This window comes from Ailuropoda melanoleuca, chromosome 8 (assembly GCF_002007445.2).
Source record: "Ailuropoda melanoleuca isolate Jingjing chromosome 8, ASM200744v2, whole genome shotgun sequence".
Taxonomy (NCBI): domain Eukaryota; kingdom Metazoa; phylum Chordata; class Mammalia; order Carnivora; family Ursidae; genus Ailuropoda; species Ailuropoda melanoleuca.
The window spans coordinates 104,279,660-104,299,581 of record NC_048225.1 but is presented as its reverse complement, the minus strand read 5'-3'; the positions used below and the strand labels follow the sequence as shown (position 1 = coordinate 104,299,581).

The 19,922-nt window shown below is 57.1% G+C and overlaps 1 protein-coding gene and 1 long non-coding RNA gene across 3 annotated transcripts in view; one reads left to right on the top strand and one right to left on the bottom strand.

The window, feature by feature from the left end:
• Nucleotides 1-8,161, bottom strand: part of CNTN2 (contactin 2) — a 32,405-nt gene extending 24,244 nt beyond the window's left edge. The window contains exon 1 of one of the 2 annotated variants that reach the window (XM_034667112.1): nucleotides 7,830-8,161. In XM_034667112.1, the coding sequence (XP_034523003.1) occupies nucleotides 7,830-8,055 (226 nt within the window). In that variant the 5' untranslated portion in view covers nucleotides 8,056-8,161. The remainder of the gene's footprint in view (nucleotides 1-7,829) is intronic. The other variant, XM_002918204.4, reaches the window with a different exon arrangement.
• LOC117803460 lies at nucleotides 296-13,728 on the top strand. Its single transcript, XR_004627357.1, has 5 exons — nucleotides 296-644; nucleotides 1,183-1,256; nucleotides 6,866-6,969; nucleotides 11,847-11,908; nucleotides 12,809-13,728. It is a non-coding gene; the product is annotated as an uncharacterized LOC117803460 (long non-coding RNA).
• Nucleotides 13,729-19,922: the final 6,194 nt, after the last annotated feature.

The window sequence follows — 19,922 nt, the reverse complement described above, 5'->3', positions numbered from 1 at the left end:
GAGGGGGGAGCGGAGCGGGGGAAGGCAGGTTGCAGACGACTTCAGAGTCTGCCGTCAGGGCCAGTGCAGTCTGAAGACCGAGACAAGCCCAGGATCTCCCCAGGATCTCCCCGTCTCACTTCCTACTCTATTCCTTTGGAAAGAAAGGGCTCCCAAATGCCTTAAAACCTCAACATCTGGCCACCCGCAACCCTTCTCAGTCCCTGAGCAGCCGCAGCTGGGGGAGTGGGGGGATTGGCCCGGGGCAGTCAGGGAGGCTGTGGGCTGAGCAGCTGGGTGTCAGTGGGGGTGGGGGTGGGGCAGTGCTGTTTAAACATAGGCACTCCCTCCTCTGCCCCAACCCCAGCCTCATATCCACTTCCCCTTGTCAGGAAGGAGCCCAGGTGCCGCCTCTCTGTGACCATGCACCCCTCTCTGTCCTTGCCACTTTCAGTTCCAGGCTTGAGCCCAGAAATTCTTTGTTTGCCAGCGAGCCCCTCAGAGGCCGCTGCACAGTTAGACTTCAGCTCCGCTCGCCACTAGACCCTTGGCACCCACGCGTGGAGGTGCGGCTGCCCCCACTCAAAGCCTGGGAGCTCCCCGAGGGCAGCGACCCGCTCCTTCATCTTGGTGTCGCCGCCACCCAGCGAAATGCTCTGCGAACGGTAGGTGTGACTTGTGAGTCGCCTTGAACTGATGGTGAGCAGCTGTGGCCACATCCTCCCGCAGCCGGTAGACACACACTGGCACACACTCCCACTCTCCGCGTGGCTGATTCGGGGGCGCCAGGCTTCAGTGCTCCCCAAGGGCCACCCGAGGGCCAACTCACACACACACTGTCTCTCTCATATACGCAGACTCACGACACACTCAAACTCAGTCTCAGACACACCCTCTCACATGTACACGTGCACACTCTGCCTCTTCGTCTCACATACTTTCTCACTTTTACACACTTTCACACTTCCTCCCACTCTCTTCCCCACACACCTTCACGTACACACGCACACACCTTTACACACACACTCTGTCACACACACACACAGGTCTCTAAGTTAGCAGGGTGTTTAGTCATGGAAGAATCTAGAAGTATGGCCCTGGAGGCTATCCTCCTGATAGGGAGCCACTAGGGCCCACTGCAAACCATCGAAGGCTTGCGAGTCCGCAGACTGGAGTCAGTGATGCAGCCTCATCTCCTCACAGGTTGTGAGCCTGGACACATTATTCCTCCTGGTGGCAGCTCGGTTTGCGCATCTACGAAGTGGGCGTCACAACACGTACGTTCCAGAGTTGTTCTGAATGGGAAATGAGGTGATGGAGCGCCCTGGGCAGGTCCAGGGCTGTGTGGACTTGCCTTGGGGTCACGGTTCGGTGGGGGGGGGGAATGGAGAGGATGGGGTCCAGATCCCTGCCCCGCTGCAGCCAGAGCAGGGCCACGTGTACCCGCTTTACCTACTGGAAGTTCCCTTTAAACAAAGGGTTCCCCGGCTCTAAGAAGTTTGAAAACGGCCCTCGGGGCGCTGGTGCGGCGTGTCCTGGGGTCTGGCACGGAGAAGGCTCTCCATCATCGTGTGCTTCCTGCCCTTTGTCTGCCTGCCAGGCCCGGGCGCTCAGGGAGGGGGCAGGGTGCGCGCTCAGGGAGGAGCCTGCGCTCCAGGCACTCGGCTGGAGCATGCGAGTGTGCAAGCGTGCGACTGTGTGAGTGTGCGAGCGTGCAGGAGCAAAGCAGAAGCACACGACCCAGGGAGCCAGGGCTGGGGCTGGAGACTCCAGGGCAGGGGTCTGCTGCTGCCCACCGGCCGTGCTTGCGGGCGAGGGGTGTGTGTGCGTGCGTGCGTGTGTGTGGTGTGTCTCTATGTCCCTGTGTATATGTGTGGTCTGGTCTTTGTGTCTCTGTGTGTATGTGTGTGTCTGTGTCTGTTTATGCCTGGTCTTTGTGTGTATGTCTGTGTGTGTCCCCACCCAGTCCAGGGCGTGAGGACCCAGTTCCTGCCTCATTTCTCTGTGATCCGCCGGGAGGATCCCTCACCCTGGAGCCCTTCTCACCCGCAGCGGTCAGAGTTACCGGCTAACTCTTACCATAGGCCTACATCATGGATAACTCTATCCCACCGCTCCTTCCACACTTCAGTTTAACCCAGACTTCTCTCAGTCACCTTGGGCTGACAGGCCCTGGGCACCCCCTGGGGACTGAGACCTGCTTCAGAAGGGACATGGCTTGGGGAGGAGCTCCTGGGGTGCCTTTGGGGAGCACTAGAGACCAGCCAGGCCAATCAGATGTACATTGAGTCCACTGGGTGCCAAGGCCTTGTGTGAACACATACAGACACACAGACAGACAGACAGACAGACAGACACACACACACACACACACACACACGGAGCCTGGGTCAAAGTTTGAGCTTGTTGCCTTCCTAAAGGTCAGGCAACTGGCACCCAGTTTTGCCCCACAGCCTTTCCCTGCCAGTATTATTACCATGTGCCAGGCATTGTGCTAAGCACTGGGGACATAAGGATGAAAACACTGCCTTTGCAGTTTCCTGACCCACTAAGTGTGGCCCAGTCATCTCCCTATACCATCTGCCCTATGACACATTCTAGAATGCCCAGGAGGGAGGAGGCCTTTTTGTCGGGAGCAAGGCAGGAGTGGAGCTATGCCAGGCCCAGAGCTGGCCCTTTGAGCCCTGAGCCAGCCAAGCCTGGCCCAGGCCAGCTGCCCCGGTGCAGAGGTGCAGGCTGGCACAGGCAGGCGCAGGCTGGCACAGGCGGGCACAGGCTGTCGCCGTCAGGGGCTGGTCCTGTGCGGCAGCAGCACATGGGGGAATGGGCTGCTTGGGGGTTCAGGGGCACCAGGGGGAGTAGGCTGAATTGCTGGGCACAGGAAACAAAGGGCCTGGGGGACAGCCGCAGGATGGAAAGCTGTGAGCCGGACTCGAGCACACGACAGGGTTTTCTGGGCTGTGAACCCTGCACAGAACCAGCCAGAACGTGACAGATACACTCTGCCCGCATGCTACCACTTGGGACACGCAGCTCCTGGCCCTGACTCTGTCTCTCCTTCCCCTGGATAATGGAGATTTGAGTATTGAGGGGTTTGGTGACGTTCACATGGGTGCTGGTGGGATAAGGGGGAGTTTGGAGCTCAGTTGAGGGCAGAGACTAAGTGACATATTATAAGCCAAGAAGTATTGTGGGAGCCCTTCAGCTACCACCACGCTCCATCCTGCAGCCAGGCACAGTGGTTAGCAGTGTGGACTCTTGTGCCAACCGGCCTGGTCCTTACTAACTAGAGTAACGCTGGTATACAACTACCTAGCATAACCTTAACCCTTACATTCATTACTTATCCTCTTTGAGCCTCAGTTTTCCACCTGCAAAATGGGGATGAGAAGGGACTCTGGGAAGGTCAGCAGCAGGCCTGGCCCCTAGTGAGTACTCGGAAAAGATCAGATCTCACCACTGAGAACCCTCCGGGACCTCCAGCACGGACCCCAACACACGGAGCGACCCAGACAGACACAAGTCAGACTCACTCCCATGCGGTCATGACATTCAGGCGGCACTCACAAACGTGTAGGACACTGACAGATTCCCTCAGTCTCCCCGGGCAGGTGCCTGCCCTCCCTCTGCCCTGCAGGTGCAGCAGGCCCAGGCAAGCAGCAGCAAGCACGCCACCCGAGACGAGGGCATGAGCACAGAGTGACACCCAGATGGCATGTGTGCAGGGGGCACCTGCTGAGGACATGCACGTGGGTGCTCCCAGCAGGCACTGCCCCTCAACCACCCTCACCGCCTGCCTGCAGGGTCTAGGGTGGGAGGGGCGCTCTGCCTAGGGAGGGAAGAGCCACCTGGGATAGGGTCACTGTCTTCCAGGAAGTTCTGAACCAGTCCACACCTCTCTGGAAGAACAGGGTCTGCGGTGGCTGGTGGGACCACAGGCCAGGCAGGGGGGCCGGAGCTGGTGGGGGAGGAGGGCAGTGGTGGAAAGGTCTCGGCGGGAAAGGCTGGTGCCTTGAGCTGGAGGAGGTCCTTAGGACAGAATTGGGTGGGCTAGGCACCTCCTCGGTCCCCAGCAGGGGACAAGGACTGGGTGGGAACAGGGGAGCTGTGCAGGNCCCCCCCCCCCCCCCCGCCCAGTATTCTCTGCAGGCTCTTTGTACTAGCAGCTGGTTCATAGCCCTGGCCACTGCTGTGCCCTCTGGGAAGAGCTGTGACCCCAGGCTGACACAGTCGTCTGAGCTTTCAGAGCCAGGGGAGTCTGGCCTTTGCTCTGCGGCCCAGAGTCTCTGACTCCCCAGCGCTGGCCCTGTCGCCTGAGGTGACCCCTCAGAGTGGGGAGTGGAAGAAGGGAGAGTCTTGCATCCTCCTGGGAGGAGATCGGGATAAGGGGCAAGTCTTACCCAGACTCAGATTTTCCCTGCTCGCCTGCCTGTGTGGAGTGATTGGGTGAGGGTTTTGGAAGGACCATTCCTTTTTGAGAGGCTAGGAGTAAGGGTGATTGTTTCAACTTGGTTCTGAAGAACCACGTTAGGAAGAAACCAGTGGACCAATTTCCCTATGTCCCCTGATCTCTGCAGAGGGGAGACCCCCCCCGCCCGTTTCCCGGACAGTCTCCTGCAGGCTGGTTCAGAGCCACGCCTGGTGGGGGTGCGTCTGGACTTGCTCCTCCCCTCAGGCTAGGTTCTGCTCTGGGGCCCGATGAACTCTTGGGCCCCCCCGCAGGAAGGCTGCCCTCCCGCCAAATGCAGGATGGGGGGTCTCTGGGTCTAGGAGGCCAGCAGACATTAAGAGGATGTGGGCTAGGGCTAGAGGAGATCCAGCAAGGTTCATCCGGATGGTTGCGGGGCAGGGGACTCGTTAGACGAGAAGGGTGCTGAGGGGTGCTTGGGCCTGCACGTGTCCTGGGGCGGAGGGCGCTCAGTTTTGGGTGAAAGCGTCACACCTTTGCATTGTCTCTGGGTAAACATGGACACATGGGCTCATTTCGCACCAAGAGAACTCATTAAGCCAAAGAAAGGACCTCTCTACTCCAAGATGGTTACCATCAGGGCCCCAAGCCCATGGAAACTTCCATGAACGGTCCAGGTTCACAAAACCCCCTGTGGGGGGAGTGGGGAAGGTTGGTCTAGGTTAGGATGGTTCAGAAGAATGGGAGGTGTCCGGCCTGCAGGAGGGACTGAAAAGGAGGTCTGTCTTCTAATGAGTCACCCCCTGTTACCTTTTGAAAGAGCATCACCTGAGGATGGAAGGAATTTCCAGGGCCGTCCCACCACCTCCGCCTCCAGCCAGGGCTGTCTAGCTGTGGACAAGACCCCAGTCCCCAGACCCTCTTAAGAGTCCCTGGAAAGGAGATTGCCCCCCTCCTCGTGGCTCGTCTCCCTGGCTAGGAGGTGTCTCTAGCAGTCTGACTTCGGTCCCTCCTGCTTCACTAGCATTTTCTTTGTTCTGGTTCTTCTTTCCCTGTGTATCGCCCACCTCTTGCTCCTGCCCCCTGGTTCTGTCCGGGGAATCTCCCCTAGATCATAAATGCCACCCACTCTCGGGTTTCGAGATCATCTTTGAGATTTGCTTTCTCACAAACATTTGGCTTGAGGATGGGGGGGTAGGACATATACATCCTCCCACCCACCCCAAATGTATTGCTTGCCTCATGCCCTCTGGGTTAGAGAGCGTGTCCCAGGGAGACCCTCTTCTGTGTTACTCGCTCCTGAGGACATAAATTCGGTCAGGGACAATATGTACAACCATCCCATTGACCACAGAGGCGCATCCTACATGTGTCTCTATTTGAACAACTGCTGGCAGAGAAGGTGCTGGAGTAGAGTTGCATAAGGAATGAAATCTGGCAGGGGCAATGGTGTGGAGGTAGGTTGAAGGCTGAGGCTGGAGGGGTACACTTGGCCAGGGAGTGTGAGGGAAGAGCTTGGCCAGGTGGGGCGTAGAAGATGAACAGGGAGTAAGAGAGTCGAGAGAGCAGGGGACCATCTCCAGGCACCTGTCCACCTGGGAGCCTCCGCATCCCTCCCTGCTGGGGAGCACCAGAAGGACAGGTGAACCTTATGTGATTTTGATGCCGCCCTCCCATCTGTCTCACCTCCCCCCTCCTTCTTGCTGGCTGAGGACTCCCAACAGATCCTGTGGGAAATTAGGAATAACTTTGACCTTGTGGCAAAAGCCTTGCGTGAGTAGTTTTGCAGCCTGGCTAGAAAGGGGTTAACCGGTGAGGCACCCCGGGGTGCGGCTTGGATGCTGCTCTCTCTGGAGGTGGGGGGCAGAAGTCCCTCCTCCCAAGGCCAGGAGTCAGGGCAGGATTTCCCCGCTCCACCCTCAGGAGCCAGGGTCCCACAGGTGGCCCACCCTTTGCTGCCCTTGATCTCCAGCGGCGTGTCTGGTCCATCTGAGGGTGAACGGGGAGGCTAAGCGGACAGAGCTAAGCGGACAGAGCGTCTCTCTGGCCAGACGGTTGGGAGATGAGCCCCAGGCTGCGGGCCAAAGGAGATCAGGAGCCCCCTGAGGGACTGGGTTATTCGGGCTGTTCCTCCTCCGCCCCCCTCTGAACACAGGGAAAAGAGTGCCACCTGTGCTTGGAAGGGGGTTCAAGGGCCCTGCGGAGTCAGGCTGAAAGGCAGGGCGGTGGGGTCTGACCAGTCACAGGCTGGTTGTGGAAAGGGGCAACGTTAAGAGCGGTACTTTGGGGGCCAAAGAACCTACCCTTCTCCTGGGCCACCCCCTTCCTGGTCTGCCTGGATTCCCAAACCTCCAGACAACCTTGACCCACAGCTTCCCCCCGCCCCGCCCTGCCCAATCCGGGACACAGGCTTAGCCCCCAGTGTTGTGTGGCTGAAGTGTCCCGACTTTGTAACACCAGGACTGTCCCCTTCCACAGACATTGTGTCATCTCACCCCCGTTCTTGCTTCCCATACCTGGGCATCCCTCCTGGAGAAGGCAACAGAATTCAGCTCTGGACACTGGCTGAGGCTGCCTCTCTGGTAGGTGATGTAAGCCCCCTACACTCTCTCTCTTACCGGACCCTCTAAACTGAGCCCTCCCTCCTTCTCCCCGGGCCCCTTTCCTCCTGGGGGAAGCCAAACTTGATGCCAGTCCTTCCCTCCCACCAGTGAGGAGGAGGGGAGGGATCTGGGGATAAAGCAAGGTTGGGGAGGGGGGAGGCAAGGAATGTCAGCCCTGGTGGTCCTGGCTTCTCACACTTTGGGATGTGACTTGCCTCAGTTTCTCCTTCCTAAGTCCCCACTACTGGACAAGCCTTTGCCCAAACTTGAGTTCCACTCCCCCCTCTCTCTTCCACAGGCCCCCTCTCCCCAGGTCTAACTGAAGCAAGACTTTGCAAAGGTCACCTGGCAGAGGCAAACTCAGGGACACCTCAAGTCCGGACAGTCAGGCTCAATTCCACCCAGGGACTCCTCAGGGGGTGGGGGAGGTCAGGCCAGAGTCTGGGGCTTGGCCTCGTGGACCATCTGGCTCTGGACCCGGGCACTGGGCAGGCCCCAGAGCCACTGCCCTCTCTGTGGGCAGGTGTTGGTGCCGGCTGGAATTCCTGGACACCACTGGGGTCCAGCTTCCTGACCAGGCTGGGCCTGCCAGGGCCCTGCAGGATACCACCCACGTAGGCAGGGTGGAGGGGACCTCCGGTCGGGCACGGCCCCCCCCCCAGCTCGAGGGGCTGGGTGAGAAGTCAGACTGGCCTCAGCGGCTGGGGCTCTGGCTCTGCCCCTTCCCCCTCCCAAGTTGCAAGGAAACTGAGCCGGAGCCCCTGGCCACAGCAGCGCCGGGAAGCCCCCCCCCCCTCCCGGCCCGGGGGCTGGAGGAGACAAAAGCGGTTGGCACCTACCTGGGGTGAAAGAAGGGTGTTGGCTGGGGCAGGTGGACGCTGCCCGAGGCGGTGAGCGGGAGCCAGCCCGGCCGCCGGCTCCCGGGACCGTCCTCCTCTTGTCCCCGGCTCGCCTCCGCGCCTCTGCCGCGCGCCGCGGTCCTGGTGCGGCGGTGGCGGCCGCGGTGGCGGTGGTGGTGGCGGCGAGGGCGCCTGTGTGTGTGCGCGCCCGGAGCCACTGCGGCATCTCTGCATCAGCATGTGCTCCTCCCTCTTCCAGGCTCCGCTCACTGGCTGGCCTCCGGTCCTCAGCCAACGCTTGGGGGCCCTGGAGACGGCTTCCTTCTGCCCCCCTCCCGCCCCCTTCCCGTCCCCACCCTTCTGGCTTTACCTCATTTGCTGTCATTTAAGGACCAGGGAGCAAGCCAGGGCGCCCGCGGCGTCCATAATGCATGGGTGGCTCGGCCGCGGGGCGCTGTCTGGCCTGCCCGCCCCAGCCCCCCATCGCTGCCCAGCCCAGAGCCTAAGGGGCTGGAGAGGGGTGCAGCGGGGAGGGAAAAGAAAGTGGCCCTTGCTCCCCAAATCCTGGGCACCCACGGAGGCAAACTCTTTGCCTCCCCCAGAAGCCCCCTTACTTCAGGAAGGCACGTAGATCAGACATCTCCAGCCTGCTGTGCGGGGCAAGTGGGGTGGAGGGGCACCTCCATTGCCCGCCCCATATGTTCATCTTTATTGTTCCCCTAGCTTATGAAAGTGACAGGGCTCTGTCAAAATAGCCACACACTAGAGGAAATGTAAAAATAGAGAGTGAAAGTCCCTTAACAAATCTGACTTACGTGCCCCCAGGTTTATTATTTTTGCGTATATAATTATGGGGGTTACTAGTATTATTTTATGAAAATGGGATCGCACACTACAGCATGATTTGCAAAATATTTTTTTAAACTGTATAATAGATCTCGGACAGCTTCCACATCAGTACTTATGGATCCAAGCCCATTTTTAATCAACCAGCAGTGTGAGGTCATGAAGAGCTCACTAGGTTGAAGGTCTGAATGTCCGAAGGGTAGTCTGGGCTCTGCTACTGATTGGCTGTGTGTGCTTGGCTAAGTGTCCTGCCCTCTCTGAGCCTCAGTGGTAATGCGAAGGGGTTAAAGATGGCCGAGTTTCCTGCCAGCTCTGAGACGCTAGGTGCTCATTCAGGTCAGTGGCACACCTCTTCTGCTCTGTTCCTATCACGTGGGGGCATGCCCGGGAAGGCTGGGGCCTGGCGCTGGAGGGACAGCCATCTGCAACAGCAGTCAGCTCTGTCAGGCTGTCGCTGTCATCTCACCACACCCCCCCCCCCGGCTCCACCTGCTGTCCACTCATACGGCAGAACTAGGGAGTGGGCCAGATGCTGCAACAGCTGGCAGGGCCAGGCCGGGCTTGGAGTTGGAGATGGCCAGCCCTGTCAAGCCTGGGGCGCAGCTCTGTGTCTTCTGGGGTGGAGGGGGGCGCTGGGGCTCGGGACAGACCTGAGCTGCGGGAGAGGTCCTGGAAAAGGAGAGGACATGGAAGGGGGGCAGTTCTGCTGCCCAGACGCCACGGCCAGAGTGCCTGCCCAGGTCCCATCTGCTCTCCCCTCCTGTCCTTCTGGTCTGCTCCGAGGGGCTCTCTCAGCTCAGGGTCTTCTTTGTTCCTGACGGAGAGACAGCTGATGGTGCTGATGACACTTCTCGGGGAACGTCCTTCCGGGACGTCCTCCCCTTTTCTGCCTCTGCCCGCACTGTCCTTGTCTGTCTGTCTGTCTGTCCCTCTCCCTAGGGCTGGGACCCTTGCCCTCTGAGGCCATGCAGGTCCACTCGGGCGCTGAAGGGTGGGCTTCAAGTTCTCTCCAAGCAGAAACTGGCTGCCAAGAGAGGAGATGGTGTATCTGTGGCCATGGGGCTGACGGGCCAGGGGACGGGCTGACTCAGGGGCCGAGGGTCTGGAAATGCTTGCAAGGATTGCTTTAGATGGAGACAGCTGGCTTTGTGACTCTATTTTAGGACAGCTGCTGCCCTTGCCGTGGCGGCTGGGTGCTTGGAAAGGACACGTTTCGTCCTGATCAGATCAGCCCGGGGGGCATGGGTCTCGAATTCTCTGATTCTTCTGCCACCGGCCTGCCCCGCCCCAGGGGGTCTCTGGCAGCCTCAGCAAGAGTGCAGGCAGGAGCACTTACTAAGCCGAGATCTAGATGTGGGGAGACAATTCCCGAAGTTTCATCATCTTGCCTGTTTCATCAGCTGATCCTGGTACTGATGGATTTGGGGGGTTCCTGGGGATCCTCACTGCCAGCTTCTAAGGTGTCCCTCCTCCTGAGGAGGGAGTGGAATAGACATTTGGGGGTCCAGGCTGAGTTTTGCCTGTGGGGTCCATTTGTCTGGTAATAACTAAAGTATTTCATAATATTATTATTAATTATTATATACATTATTAACAATAATTCAAGTGTGTCCAATGTGCCAGGAGCTGTGCTAAGTGCTTCATCTGACTTATCCCCCCAACGGGTACATGTTGTTACCATTGTTCCCATTTTACACATGATGCTCGGAGAGGTTAAGGAATTTTCTCAAAGTGAACAGTGAACAAGTGGAGAAGCGGAGGCTGCTGGTCTTCCAGCTTCCGTGGCTTAATCACTATGCGTGTGTGCCAGCCACCAGCGACTCCCCTTCTGGTGGGGGGGGGTTAAAGTTGGGGACAGGACAATTTCCTCTTTTTTAGTGTCTGCCAGATCCCAGAATCTCACTGTAGCTGACTGTAGGGCGTGCCTCTCCCCCTGTGGCTTCAACACGTCTCCATGTAGTCCAGAGCAGGACACCGTATCCCCGAGTTGAGTCTCCACAGACCCCCAGACGGGGCAGAGTAGGGCCAGCTGAGGACTATCAGGGGGCTCGTCACATGAGTCACTAATACACCTGTAAACACGTGGTAGCCCCTGGAGTGAGTGCCCCGGAAGGCATCTTGAGGGCCACCCAACCCTTCCTAGACCATCTGCTCCTGCCCTTTACGGCTCCAGCAGATCACAGTGGAGTCCCGTGCATCTCCAAATGGTCATGGAAGGCAGGGCTCAGGGCCCAGCCCCAGAGGACAAATGGGGAGGGAGCGGGGACCCCACCAGGGCCCAGGGCTCTGATGGCGTCCAGGTCTCTTTCTTCATCAGTCCGAACCTTACTTTGGTTGCCTTGGCCTCTCCAGCCACAGGCATCTTTACCTCTGGTTTTAGATTTCAGACCCTTTCTTAGAGCTCACTGCAAAGCCCAGCTTCCTCACCTGGGAAATGGGGATCAAGACTCAAACCTCCCTGGGTTGATGTGGGTGTGGAATCACACAAGGTATCTCACATGGAGCAAGCACATGGCAGGTGCTCAGTAAATGCGGGTACTGCCCTTTGGGCCTCGCGAGGACTCAGGCCCCCTCACCCCGTCCGTATCACAAGGGGGTGCACCTATGAGGCGGAGTCCTTCTCTGCCGTAAGGGTTGGGGGGGCTCTGGGTGTGCACTCAAGACAACTGGACTGTGTCTCAGCTCTGCCACTCTTAGCCGGGTGACATTGGGCAGATCACTGAAGGATACTTAACTGCTGAGAATCCACTTCCTCAACAGTAAAATGGGAATAATCTTATTCCTACTTAGGATGGTTGTGAAGACATGTGGATTAAACACAATGATTATTTATTTATTTTTTTTAAAAATTTTTATTTACTTTGAGAGAGAGAGAGAGTATAAGTGGGAGGGAGGGGCAGAAGGAGAGGGAGAAACAGACTCTGCTGAGCAGGGAGCCCGATGCGGGGCTCGATCCCAGGACCCTGAGATCATGACCTGAGCCGAAATCGAGGGTCGGCTGCTTGACCGACTGAGCCACCCAGGCACCCCTAAACACAATGAGTTTTAGAAGTGCTTTTTGTGTGGCCAGTCACCATACAAAATAACTGATCATTGTTCTCTCAATTGTGTGGTATCTAAAGGTAGGGATTATCTCCTGAATGTCTCCATTCGCCCCCCCCCACCCTACAGAGCAGTGCCTGGAGCAGAACGCAGGCTCAGTAAATCCTTGCAGGCTGGGCTGAGCAGTGCAGGTAACTACCATCCCTGTTCAGATGTGGGGGAGAGAGGACACTGGGAGGGGGTGAAGGATGCGGTAGGTGGGGGTGTATGCCTCTGGGATGGGGCCTGGGTAGACGGAGGAGGTGAGGAGGGCATTCCTGGCAGGGGGGTCTTGGGGACTGGAAAGAACATGATTTGTGTGGGGCCAGGAGGAGCCGAGTGGAACTGAGCAAATGGAGCTGGAAGGGAAATCCGAGTAGTCTGTCTACACTTGCCTTCCTAATTTTGCTTGAGGGCCAGAAGGGGTCTGTGGCCTGGAGGGGCCTAATTATTCTTTTAGCCACTTCTACCCAGGGCTCTTGGAGCTTCTTTTTCAGGCTTATAATAGACAATGCTAATGTCCTTATTAATATTTAATAGTAATGATGCTAATAATGCCCGGCATTTATGTGGTCTCTCCAAAGAGCTCAAGGAACTCTGAGTTCTTTTTTTTAATGGAACAATATGGCCAATGTGGGGGGTGGGGCAGTGGCAGTGGAGAGAGACTGAGTCATGGGGAGAATGAAGCACAGAGAGGTCAGATGATTGAGCCAAGGTCACAGAGTGGGGGAGGTGGAGCCAGGACTAGGAATGGGTGCTCGGGCTCCCTACCTGGAGCTCTGCCCTCAACTCCACTGGGGCATCGCGGTCTGGGTCTGAGAAGGACATACCTGGTGGGGGCGTCTTTTGGTCCTGGCAAGACCAAACTGTCCCTGGTTGGGGGCAGCTGTGACTCTGGACATGGGCTGGGCTGCAGAGAAGTGGCCACTGAGTACGGTTCAAGACGCCTGCCCAGGATGGCTAATGGGAAGCCATGGAACATGGGAGCTGGGGCTCCCAGTGAGGACACTGGGGGTCCTCGGCCACACTCTGTGGGCTTCCCTGTTTTCCAGAATCCCTGGATATCTGATGCCTAACCTCTTGGAAGCAGCTTCAATCAACCCACGGCAGTGCACAGACCCCCTAATTGCTCAGCCGACTTGTGCTGACTTCGCCATCTTTGTGTTGCCCACCGTAATTTGTTAGGGCCAAAAACATAACCCAAATCTATAGTTACGCGCAAGATGGTACATGGAAATTTTGAGGCTGCGGTGTCCTGGTACACTACACAGGGGGCTGTGGTTACATAAGACCAGGGACTTGTGCCCCCTGAAGGAGACAGTGCACGGCAGAGTGGAAGCCAGTGGGCTTTGGAGTCAGATGAATATTGATCTCAGTTCTACCTACTCTACTGATTGATTGGCTGTGTGACCTTAGGCTTCTCTAAGCCTCAATTTTCTCATCTGTAAAATGGAGGTGAGACCATCTGCCTTAAAGGGTTGTATGGACCAGATGAAGCGACATGTACAGGTGTTGGACAGCAGGAGAGGGGGCAGTGGAAGTTTCTAGCACTCTCATAGGGAGTATCCAGTGTGGGCGATGCCAAAGATGGTGTCCTGATCAGGCCCTTCCTGAGATGTGACCTCAGTGAGTCTCTGCGGGCTAGCCTCCCTCGGTTTCTGCCCATTTTTTCTGAGTCGTCTGCATTAGCCATTGATTCTGTGATCCACATGATAGCTGAACTTCACTTATGATGGCCAAAGTCTGCATCCGATGTCTGCAGCCGAGAACCTGGATTGATTCAGAACTTGAAGCTCCTAGTACAATGCCTGGAACAAAAGAAGCCTTCCACAAATGATAGCCAGGAATTGTTAGAAAATTATATCCATCCGTCCATCCATCCATTTAACAAGCAAATATTGAGTACCTTGGGGCGCCTGGGTGGCACAGCGGTTGAGCGTCTGCCTTCGGCTCAGGGTGTGATCCCGGCGTTATGGGATCGAGCCCCACATCAGGCTCCTCTGCTGTGAGCCTGCTTCTTCCTCTCCCACTCCCCCTGCTTGTGTTCCCTCTCTCGCTGGCTGTCTCTATCTCTGTCGAATAAATAAATAAAATCTTAAAAAAAAAATATTGAGTACCTTTGTACTAAGCACTATACCAAATGCTGGGGATACTGAGGAGAATAAGACATGATCCATCCTCTTGAGATGCTCACGGTGTAACAGCGGGATGATATGTAAAAATAATCAAAATATAATCCAGTGAGAGCTGTCCCCCAAGTTGGCCCAAAATATCACGGAGGGGTACCTGCCTTAGCGTAGTGAGGGTCAGAAACAGAGACCATATTTTACCTGAGTCCGGAAGGAAGTCTCTGAACTCACCAGGTAGAGGTGGCGTGGGCTGGGAGGAGGTAGGGAGGGTGTGGTTCCAGAAAGTCGGAAGAGCTTGTGCAAAGGCAGCAGACCGTGGAGAGCTTGGGGAGGCAGGAGTCATCACGGCTGCACTTGAAGTTTCAAGGAAGGAAGGAAGGAGGCTGGAGGGGTAGACCAGTCTAGTCCATGAAGAACCTTTTGAGCCCTACAGGGGGCTTTATCCAAGAGCAATCGGGAACTACTGGAGGGGTCTGAGCAAGCAAGAGGCAGGCTGAGACACGTAATTTGGAAGTCCACTTCGGGGTGGTGGGGAGGGTAGAATCCACAGAGCAGATGCAGACCAGGAGGCAGGGAGGCCAGCTAGTCAGGCATGGGCAGAGGAGGGGGGATGAGGACCTAGAGGGATCCTTGGCATTTCAACCTGCACCGGCCAGCTGGAAGTCTTCACTTGAATGCCTGTGGGCCTCTCACATCCCAACCCTCTACCCCAGGCCCCTTGATGGTCAGTTTCATGTGACAACTTGCCTAGGCTATAGTAACTGGGATTGCTGTGAAGGTATTTTGTAGATGTGGTTAATATCTACAATCAGTTGACTTTAAATAGATTACCCTCGGGGTGCTGGGTGGCTCAGATGGTTGAGCGTCTGCCTTTGGCTCAGGTCATGAATCTCAGGGTCCTGGGATCAAGCCCTGCATCGGGTCTGTTTCTCCCTCTCCCATTGCCCCTCCCCTGGCTTGTGCTCTCTCTTCCTCTCTCTCTCAAATAAATAAATAAAATATTTTTTAAAAAGGAAAATATTAAAAAAATAAATTACCCTCCATAATGTGGGTGGGCCTCATCCAATCAGTTGAAGGGTCTTAAAAGCACAACTGAGGTTTTCCTGAGGAAGAAGAAATTCTGCTCTCAAACTGCAGCATCAGCACGTGCCTGAGTTTCCAGCCTTCCTGCTCGTCTATGGAAGACAGGGCCAGCCCCCATAACTGGATAAGTCAATTCCTTGAAATGAATCATATCTATGTGTGTGTGTGTGTGTGTGTGTACCCACACATATGTAGGACACGTGTGTACTCTGCACACACACGTATCCTACAGGTTCTCCGGAGAAGCCTGGTTAATACATCTCCCCTGTCCACCTGCTGCTCCTCTTGGGTTCCCCACCCCCATGAATGGCACCTTCCAGACCATCACGTCCTCCCTTGCACCCCCGTGTCCTGCCGACCACTCAGCCCTGCCGCTTGTGCCCCGCAGAGGCCTCTCCTATGCATGCTCCACAGTCTGGGCTCGGACCCTCACGGCTTCATCTGAATTCTGACCATCTCGTCCTCGCCAGCCTTCATTTCCAATCTCAGCCCCTCCTTCCCCGCTCCAGACTGCAGTCAGAGTGAGCTCCCTAAAATGCAAATCAGAGCCTGTCACTCCCCTGCTAAAAATTCTTCAGCTTCTCCTGCCTCCAGGTTAGTGCCAGGCTCCGTCCTGTGACACAGGAGATCATCAGGTCTGCCCCCTCTTTAGCTCTGTCCTTTTCTCTTGCCTTGCCTCACCCAGCTCCCTCCTGCCACGTTGACCTGCCTGCCCTTCCTGGAAGGGCCTAGACTCTCTCATTTCACCCTCTTCATGCAGTTCCTGTTCTGGAACAGTCAAACAGTCATCTTTGTCCCTTGAGTATACCTGCTGAAGTCCTCCGTGCTCTCAAAAATTGGCCCAGTGCTCACCGATGCTCTCTTAGGCCCTGGGCATCCCTGTTCCATCATGGGCACGCCTCTCACGGATCTGTCCGGGATGGGTGTCTCCACCCCGGATCCCCTAGCTTTGCGTCCTCGGCAGAGCGTCCGGAGTGCAATAGATGCTTGTTCAATGAACGGATGAGTGGGGTCTCTGTTCCTCTGCGGCTCAGGAGGGGGGTGGAGGAGACCATGTTGGGGCGCAGTTGACTCCTTCTCCCTCAATCCCGGGGTCCCGGAGGCAGGGCAAGCCCCAGCCCATGTAGTGCAGGCTCCTTCAAACAGCTGCAGCACGGCCCTGGGGCACACAGCGTGCAAGGGGGTCTTGGGCTCGGTTGATGCCCCCAGTCACCACGTCAGCCCGATGTCACGGTGTAGGACACAGTCCTATGTGCTGGTCCAGCCTGAGGGCCTGTGAGAGAAGCTGCCCTCGGGGTCGGAGAACCATCCTGACGGGCCGGTGCTCTGCCCGCCAGAGGCCTCGGGGTGGGTGCAGACCTTCCCAGGAGAAGACTGAGGTCCGGGGCCGGCTTGGTGGGCGCGCAGCCCGTGTGGTTGCACAGGCTCTGTGCTCAGAATGCCCCTGACTGCTTCATGCTCTTCTGCTGCTGTCTTGGAATTATTAATAATTTTTGAAGAAGAGCCTTGCATTCTCATTTTGCATCAGGCCCTGCAAATTATGCAGTCAGTCCTGCTGAGTTTAGCGAGGTCGCCCCACTAAAAATGGTACCCGGAGTTATTGGGCCAAAGGGACTGGGGGTGACTGGCTCCCTCCACCTCCTCGGAGGACCAGGACCCCATTCACAACGTCGGCCTCTGAGCCTGACTTTGTTCATTTTGTAGGGGCAGGTCAGCAGGAACCTCAGTGTTTTGATTCCTCTGAGATCCTTAAAGCCAGGGACATGGTCCATGTGCTAAGAATGAATGCATTTGGTGTTTTTAAATGGTTGAAAAAACTAAAAAAGGAGACTATTTCGTGACACACGAAAACAATATGAAATTCAAATGTCAACGTTCATAAATAAAGATGTATTGGAACAGAGCCAAGCTCGTTCGTTTACGTATGGTCTAGCTGCCTTCGTGCCACACCGGGGACCACGCCATGGTGACAGAGGCCGTGTGGCTTCCAAAGCTGAAAATATTTACTATCTGGACCTTTACAGAAGAGAGAAGCCGTCCCTCTGTCTCCTGGAGCCCAGTGGAGGTGTCAGTCACTGACACTTGGTTTCGGGTTACCTTCTGGCCTTAGCACAGTGGTTCTCCACCAGGGGACCTCTGGCAGTGTCTGGGGACACTTTTGGTTCTCATGAAGGGTGCGTGTGGGGCGGAATGTGTGCTAGTAACATCTAGGGGGAGGTCAGGGATGCCGTTAAACATCCTATAATATGCACACGGCAGCCCCCACCCCCAGGGATTCCCCAGCCCCAGTGTCAGCAGTAACGAGGTTGGGGATCTCTACGTGGAAGCTCAGGTCTTGGGCATGGCGGATTTCTGGTAGGCCTTCTAGGCTGAGGACCCTGCCAGAACTTCCCCTACCCTGCAAATGAGCAGCCCAAGGACTGCGTGTATAGGGTGTGTGTTGGGGGCGGGGGGTGATGAGAAGGACCAAGCAAGGGGCTTCCCTTTCCTTGGCGCCATGAAGCTCCTCTACCTGGTAGGACCCTGGGCAGCCCTCAAAGGGAGGATTAGCCTCCTTCCCTGAAGTCCTCTGAGGCAGGGGATGGGTGCTCATCGACTTAGGCAGGTGAACTTGGTCCTGGAAGGGGAGATGGTTACCGAGGCTGCCAGACAAGGCCACGAGGAGGGGTGCCGGGGATACAGAGAGGACCTGGGGGTGCTCCCAGGGGACCGGGTGAGCAAGGCGCTCAAGCTGACAGAAAGAGTGTGAGGTGTCGGTAGCCTCAGGGAAGGGGCTGGCACGGCTCCGGCCCGGCCTTCTGGAGAGTGACAGGAACAGATGCAGGGACTGTCAAATGAGATGCTCCTGGCACTTGGGGAAATTGCAGAATTAACAAAAGGAGGGTTGCTTTCAGGGAACACGAGCAGGGGTGCGGTGTGTACAGCTGGGCTGGCCTCTGGGGACACCCTTTGCTTGAAGGGCAGGGAGCAGGGGTCCTCCTGCCTGGCCTCTGGGCTGGGAAAGGGTGGGCCGAGGCAGAGCTGTCAGGCCCGGGGGCAGGACAGGGTCAGGTTAGAGCCAAGGCCAGGGCCGGGCACGGGACCCGGAGTCCGGTAAGTGGCTGGGCTGTCTGGAGGTCATCTCATCTATCTTCCTGCCTCTAGGTCCAGCCCCAGCAGATGGCATCTTGCCAGCTGAGGATCCAAGCAGAGGGGCCCTCAGCAGGAATGAGAAGTCACCAGCTGTTACTTGGGAAGGCCCCAGAAGCAGCAGCCAGCTCTCTCAGAAACGCCACGGACAAAGAGGCACGTGTGTGAGGGTCTTCAGGGAGCCTGTGCCTTCTCCTGGTGGAGGGCAGGCAGTGGGGGCGCCCGGAGCTGGTGCGGCCTTAGCCCCGATGTTTACCTGGCCCGGCCCGAGAGGCAGGAGGCTGCGATGAGCGCTGTGCGGCTCGCGGTAACTAAGGTTCCGGGTAGGGCGGCTTCGAGGCAGGAGGCTTGGACCCCACACTCCTGAAACCTATTAAAAGAACAGTAAATGAAAAGGAGAATAAGCAGTTTCCCAAGTGGGCATGGTTCTAACTGCAACGTGGAGCTAATTTAGACCCAAAGCAAACTCCTTCTAAGGCTGAGATATGGGGCGCCAGCTAGGAGACAGTGAAGCTATGGAATCCTTCCGAGGTGTCAGGGACCCGCCTGCTTGGTCTGGTGGCCAGGGCTGGCTGAGGTTCCCCCGGCCAGATGGTCCTGGGCCCAGCTTTGTCCTTGCTTGGCAGACCCTCTTCTTCCTTGTTCCCGGAGCAGCAGCTGAAGTATAGATGGGAGACTGAGGGAGGGAAGCTGGGGACGCCCGACATTCTAGAGGCCCCGGGGCAGAGTTGCGTGAGCTGCCCCCCCAACGGGAAAAGCCTGCTCTGTCCATCCGGGAAGTCACTGGAAGCGCAAGTGGGAGTGGGAGGCTGGAGGGCGAAGGACAGCAGACAGTTGCAAGGGGTCACGCCCCTCATTTGCTGGAGTGCCATCCTTCTCCCTGTCAAAGATCTGGGGTGGGGGGCAGCCCACCGACAGATGCGCTGCGGAAGGGGGGGGCATGCTGTGGGCCTCCTCCCCATTGGCCAGCCATCCCTGGCTTCTTCCCCCTTCCTTGCTGGTTTCCCCAGAGCCTGCTACATTGTTAGCTGGCGCCCCGGGGGACAGACTTCAGATGGAAGGAAGCGGGTGTGTGTTTTGTTTTGTGGGGTGGGGGGGAATCTCTGAACCAAGAACCTATTTGGCTAATGAAGTTGTAATTACTCCCAGCTCACTAATAGGATGAAAGTGGGGGTGGGGGGCTCCGTTAAAAGCCACTGATGGACCCACAAGAGGGTGCCTGACAGCCCTGACGGGGGCTGGGGGATTGGAAATGGATGTCAGGGCTGGGGGGAGGGAGGACAGGGGGTGCAGAGGCTCCCCCCTGGTCTAGAGCCTGCCTATACCTGGGAACTAAGGTTGCACCTCCGTGGTCCTCAGTTTAGGATAGGATGAGATTCTGGAGAACGATCACATTGACTCTTTTGGCCCCTGACTGTCCCAGAGCAGCACAGCTCCCAGCTGTCTGCTTTGGGGTGTCGGGGCGGAGGGGAGGCTAGAGGGCCAGGGAGAGTCTAGAGCCGCTGAAGCTCTCACACTATTTCTGTTGGCTTTGGAACACGTGTATTTGCAAGTTTGTGTATCCCCCCCCCGCCCTGGGAAAAACTCTCAGCTCTTTCAGAAGCAGCCTGGTTGGCCCCAGTCTGAACAGGGCACCTGCTTTCCCCGGGAGCTGTGGAAGGGAGGGGGGGTGCGTTGGCTGGGTGGCCGGGTGGCAGGGCGGGGGAGCCAGTTTGGGGTTTAGCATCTGATGCGGGGAATCTATGGAATGAGGGGATGGGCCAGGGCTCACACCAGCCCTGCTGGTCTGTATGCCTGAGGCAGGTGCACATAACCCAGGAGGGAC